General features: G+C 36.9%; 1 protein-coding gene across 2 annotated transcripts in view; it reads left to right on the plus strand.

Moving 5' to 3' along the window:
• HS2ST1 (heparan sulfate 2-O-sulfotransferase 1) overlaps positions 1-4,793 on the plus strand; it is a 199,106-nt gene extending 194,313 nt beyond the window's left edge. Inside the window, exon 7 of one of the 2 annotated variants that reach the window (XM_068540242.1) lies at positions 1,496-4,793. In XM_068540242.1, the coding sequence (XP_068396343.1) occupies positions 1,496-1,725 (230 nt within the window). In that variant the 3' untranslated portion in view covers positions 1,726-4,793. The remainder of the gene's footprint in view (positions 1-1,495) is intronic. The other variant, XM_068540243.1, reaches the window with a different exon arrangement.
• Positions 4,794-6,000: the final 1,207 nt, after the last annotated feature.

Below are 6,000 nucleotides of genomic sequence, written 5' to 3' on the forward strand. Positions count from 1 at the left end.
TGTTGAATAAAACTCCAGAGAGGCAGATACATTGTCTGTTTCTCCTCACCATTTTCAATACAAAAACAGTACATGGCACACAGATGATATTCATTAAATATTTTTTTAATGAATAAACATGCACGAGGTTATAATTAAAAGGCATTGTAGGTATAGTGGAAAGATACAAACTACAGGGCCAGCCTTAGAAATGTGTGATATTCAGTAATGCCAGCCATACATTCCACCCTTTAGACATGTCTAGTGCTATTTAGGTAGGGGTAGGATGGGGAGACTGAGTCACGTTGATAATGATCCTGTGCTATGTCACAGCGCACCTAAAAGAATGCTTCAGCAGCCGTGACAGTATTACATATCTGAAAGTGACCGTGCTGGTCCAATCTAATTCTGATTTTTTTTTTTTTTTCTGTTCTTTGGTAAGATACAATCAGAGGAACTCTTTTCCTGGAGTATGCATTTGCCCTAGCTTTTAACACATAGGTATAGAGAATAGGTTATGTGAAATCAGCACTAAGTTTGAAAATATGTATTTTATCATATCTTTAAAAACAAACTAGTCAGAGCACCAAGCATTTGAGAATACAGCATGTAAGGTGACAGCCTACACTTTACCAAGTGGCCATTCTTACTTTTTTTTTAAATAAATTTATTTATTTTTTATTTATTTTTGGCTGCATTGGGTCTTCGTTGCTGTGGGCAGGCTTTCTCTAGTTGCGGCGAGCGGGGGCTGCTCTTCGTTGCAGTGCGTGGGCTTCTCATTGCAGTGGCTTCTCTTAGTTGCGGAGCACGGGCTTTAGGTGCGTGGGCTTCAGTAGCTGTGGAGCATGGGCTTAGTTGCTCTGCAGCCTGTGGGATCTTCCCGGACCAGGGCTCGAACCCGTGTCCCCTCCATTGGCAGGTGGATTCCCAACCACTGTGCCACCAGGGAAGTCTACGATTCTTACTTTTATTATTTGACATCTCATTAAGTCTTTAACAAGGGTAAGGATTTGCATTACAAAGGAATAAATCACAGTTCCAGTATGATTAGGGCACTGCTTTTGCCTGAATGATATTAAGACAAAACAAGTAGAGCTTCCCTGGTGGCACAGTGGTTACAATGCAGGGTACACGGGTTCGAGCCCTGGTTTGGGAAGATCCCACATGCCACGGAGCAACTAGGCCCGTGAGCCACGACTACTGAGCTTGCGCGTCTGGAGCCTGTGCTCTGCAACGGGAGAGGCCGCGACAGTAAGAGGCCCGCGCACCGCGATGAAGAGTGTCCCCCGCTCGCCGCAACTGGAGAAAGCCCTCGCACAGAAACGAAGACCCAACACAGCCTAAATAAATAAATAAGTTCATTAAAAACAACAACAACAACAACAAAAAAAACAATTATGCTCTTCCATGTGTCATATTAACTTAAACCGTCTCTTCAAGTCTCTTCAAATAAACAGGCATTGATCTTTTGTGTGTTCTCAGAATTTATTTACCTTTTCTCTTTTCCCTTTGTAAGTAGGAAAGAAATCTCATCTTAGGAAAACCACAGAGAAGAAACTCCCTACTAAACAAACCATTGCAAAACTACAGCAATCTGACATTTGGAAAATGGAGAATGAATTCTATGAGTTTGCCCTAGAGCAGTTCCAATTCATCAGAGCCCATGCTGTACGAGAAAAAGATGGAGACCTCTACATCCTTGCACAGAACTTTTTCTATGAAAAGATTTACCCTAAATCGAACTGAGTACAGGGTGTGGCAGTTAGATTCTTGAACTACAACTTTGACCCTGTCTTCACCTTACTTCTCAGCTCCACAACTTGGATTGCTGATGGGTGTGTAAGATAATTTGTATTGAACTGAGTTAGGATACAGACAGTGACGTCAAGGAAGTAGATTCTGGCTGATATGTCAGTGGTCTAGGAAGTTTAAGTTTCAGCCTTTTTTTTTTTTTTTTTCTTTTTCTGGTTAAATATTGGTGGGAGTTATAACCTCCTGCCTGGACAAAACCTACACATCACCTAAAATAAACACATAGCAGGTCTAATTGAAGGCTAAATATTGAAATACAATTTCAGAAAAAGTTCTGATACTCTTTTTGATAAAGCTTTTTTTTTTCAACTAACCATGAATGAAGATGAATCCATTTGCTACTTCCACCTCCACCTGGAGGTTTGGGTTATACACCTCTACTGGATAGTGTTATTAACTGTTTGGCGGTGTGTACTTTGTTTTTGTGAATCACGTCCCATGAAATTTATTGAAATGTTTGATCACGTTTGCTAAGAATGTATCTGCTGTAGTTGGAACTGCCCATATTTATGTAGGTCATTTTAATTTTCTTAAAAAAGTGATTATTAGTATTAAAAATCAATTTAAACCATTATTAATACTGTAAAAAGAATCAAAGCAGTATTTCTCATTCCTGTCTCCCCAGTATCTAAGATTGGGGAAACACTTCAAAGAATGTTGACATTGCCTGAAGTTTTGGTTAAGGCTTCCACACATTAATATCAAAAAAGTAAGTTTAGTATTTGTTTCTCCATGGGTTATTTGTAAAGGTGTACACTGAGGTATTGGTGAGTCCATATTATAACTCCATTTAGTGAGCTGTGGTATGGGTAGGATTTTCCTACTTCTGTACTTTTACTTGTAGACTATTTTTACTAAGGTGCTTTATAATGTGTTTTAAAGCATTGCATTTACAAAAAAAAAAAAAAAACGGAAAATGCTGTAAATATTGCATATTTTATGTATTTGGACCAAAAGATCATAAGTAATTAGACAAAAGTGGTTTTGCACCAATTTTATTATGTCAAGTAAAACCATCAGACCTACTGTTCTTGTATTTCTCATTTAACTTTACTGTTAAGACATCACTGCAATGAACTTCAATAACCTTTCAATTTTGATACACAGAACATTATTCATAATTGGGGGCAGTAGTTATAGTGGAAAGAGTACTGGACGAGGAGTCAGAAAACTTGATTTCTTGTCCTGGCTCTGCCACTTACCAGCTGTGTGATCTTGGGCAAGTCACTTAATCTCTCTCTGCCTCAGTTTCCTCATCCTGCAGTGAGGATGATAATACCTGTCCTACCTACCTCACAGGGGTGTTGTGAGGATTAAATGAGATGGCATGTGAAAGCACTTTGAAAACTGTAAGTTGCTATATAAATGTAAGGTATTATGGAAACATCTTTAACATATAGTTTCATACCATTCGTTTTTTAACAAAGAAAGAGAAGAGTCCACCTATAAGCTGGTTGAAAAAAACAGTTAATCTTGATATAAATTTGTGTTTAATAAATATCTTCTCAGTGTTTTATCTTCCCTGTTTCAACAACTATTGAAATATTGAAACACCTGTGAACTCTTACGGTTTCCTGAGCAGCTGCTTGAGTTCAGGAGGTTTCATTAGCTGACTCAGGGCAAGGGAAAATTCGCTCTTCAAATTTGGAAGATTTTTCTGATTTTATTTTACATTACCGTTCAGAAAGGGTACCTATTTTATACCTCTGGTTTTTAAGGTATACTTTGCAGAGTTTGATTTCCCTGTGCATTCTTTACCTTCTTCCACTTCTTAGAGTAGCAGAGATAAAGAGTTTTAGAAACATTTTCTAAAAGGATAATCTTTAATAGGTTTAGTTTAAATAAATATCCCCGAACAAGGCCTCACCAAACTATGTAAGCATTATAGTCAGGTGGCTTTAAAGGTTATTAATTGCATAGAAGGAGGAGGGAGCACTACTTATCAAAAGACATTTATAGACAAATTTAAAGAAAAGCTGAAGGAAGCTGACAGAAAGAGTCATTGTAGCACCCTTTCCCCCTAATAATAGGACAATATTAAGGGAATATCAACAGGCTTACTTTTCTTACTTGGCTTTCTTTTTGGTGTATTTAATACCTTTTATAGGTATTTGTTGAGAATATATACAAATGATTTCCTTGCCCAAAGTAAAGCACCACCTCAGGATGGGGCATCTGACATTTGTCTGCTAAGGAACCCTAGTACGCAGGTTATTCTTGGGAGTCCAGCTAAAATCTTCTTGAGGTGCATCAACTCTTTTAGGTAACTAGAGTAGCACATAGTGCACTAGATCTGGGGTCAGTGAACTTTTCCTATAAAGGTTCAGAGAGTAAATACTATTTTAGGCTTTGCACACCATTGGTCTCCATCACAACTACTCAACTCTGCCATACTAGTACAAAAGCAGTCATAGACAGCAGATAAATGAATGAGCATGGCTGTGTCCCAATAAAACTTTATTACTGAAACAGGTGACATTCCAGATATGGACCATGGGTTGTACTTTACAAACTCCTGTAACAGATTATTATTTATGGAGAAATCACTTTTGAATCTGTACTCTAGTGGCCTAAAAGAGTTTATATACTTCCAAAAAAAGCTCCTAACTTCTATCCAAAGAATAGCTTTCTGATTCAGGCAGTCTCTCCCACGGTTTCATAAACTTTTACGACTTCGATTGCTTCCAGGTGGGCGTGTTTTCTTTCCCAGTTTAACAGTTCAGAATAGGGGCATTTATGCTATCATCTTTTAGGGTGGGTTAAAAGTATCCTTCCTGGAGACTGAGGAAGGTTTAGATTTAATTCCATGTGGTCCAGTACAGTCCTAGGAATCTGACAAGTGCAGAGTCCTTATAATACCTAACTTTATAATCAAATAAATAGAACCACTGAGACGAAAATGTATTTTTTTAAAGTGGCAAATGTGGTTTTCTTTTTTCAGCCTTTGTGCTTTTTCAGTATTTTGAACCTAGGGAAAAAATTTTTTTTTAATAATACAAAAGCAAATTAACCACTTTGAATTTTAAAAGATAATGTTATATGTGTATGTGTACATATATATATCTATATATGTTTATTTCCTAAAAGAGGAAAAAGTACCTTTTTGTTCAACTTGTATCAACTCCTATTTTCTAATTGCTGTGAAATGGCAACTGTTGATAAATTATTGTGACTGTTTTAAAATGTAATGAGGAGGATATATTTTGATTTTACCCAGCTTTAATCTGTAAAGTATCACTTAAATATATCTGATAGCAACACTTAAAATATTGCATGGGGATTACTTTTCTATCATCCATACGCATTTGTGCAACTTTGAACATATTGGGTGATTCTGAATTCCTGATGATTGGATTTAAATTACTGAAAATCAAAGAAAAGCTTACTGACTTTTAAACTTTGCATTTTATTTTTTATTCTTAAAATTCAATTAATGCCTATAATTTGAAGTCCTCTGTTGCTCTTTCTCAATATTATGTCCTATCAGAGATTCCTAAAATTGTTAGTGCCATCAGTGATTTACAAACAGTATTTTGATATTGCAGATGATTTGCTCATTGTATTTGCATAGTTAGAAAGAAAATAGTTTGTAGACAATGATTCTCTTTTTCTAATAAAATGAAATAAAAATTCTAAAAGCACTAAAGAATTTAACTAAAGGCTGGGTCCCAAATGCATAGCTGGTATTTTAATTTACATTCATATTCTACATAGAGAACATCTGTGTAAACCATCCCTCTGGGTTTTCCCATTGATCATTCTCAAACACACCTACGGTCCTAGAATCCTTTATTATGAGAAGCACCCGGTATTGTAACCTTTTAGGAAGTTTGTCTTTAAGAGGCCCAGGTGCTTCTACTTCATGAGTTGAAAATTTGACTCTTCATAAATTAGTGCTATTTGCTTTGAGATGAAGCAAGGCAATTGCTGTTAAGTTTTTGCATCCATTTACGCTATGCGAAGCTGCTGAATGACGCCAACTAAACTGCTGCGCAGGCAGCCTTTTGAGGGAAAAAGCAACCCTGTTTCAGCTGCACTGCCAATTCAGCTCCTCTGGAGTGGAGCTTGCTTTCTGATTTCCTGGAGTGGGAATTGTAAAGAATGAAATGGGCGATCAGTTAGTCAGATTTATTCTATAGTGTAAGTTCATGCAGCTTTGTGACCTTTCCAGTACTATTTATAAAAGGACCCTGATGCTGATGATCTCTT

Source organism: Eschrichtius robustus, chromosome 3, assembly GCF_028021215.1.
Source record: "Eschrichtius robustus isolate mEscRob2 chromosome 3, mEscRob2.pri, whole genome shotgun sequence".
In the NCBI taxonomy this organism is placed as follows: domain Eukaryota; kingdom Metazoa; phylum Chordata; class Mammalia; order Artiodactyla; family Eschrichtiidae; genus Eschrichtius; species Eschrichtius robustus.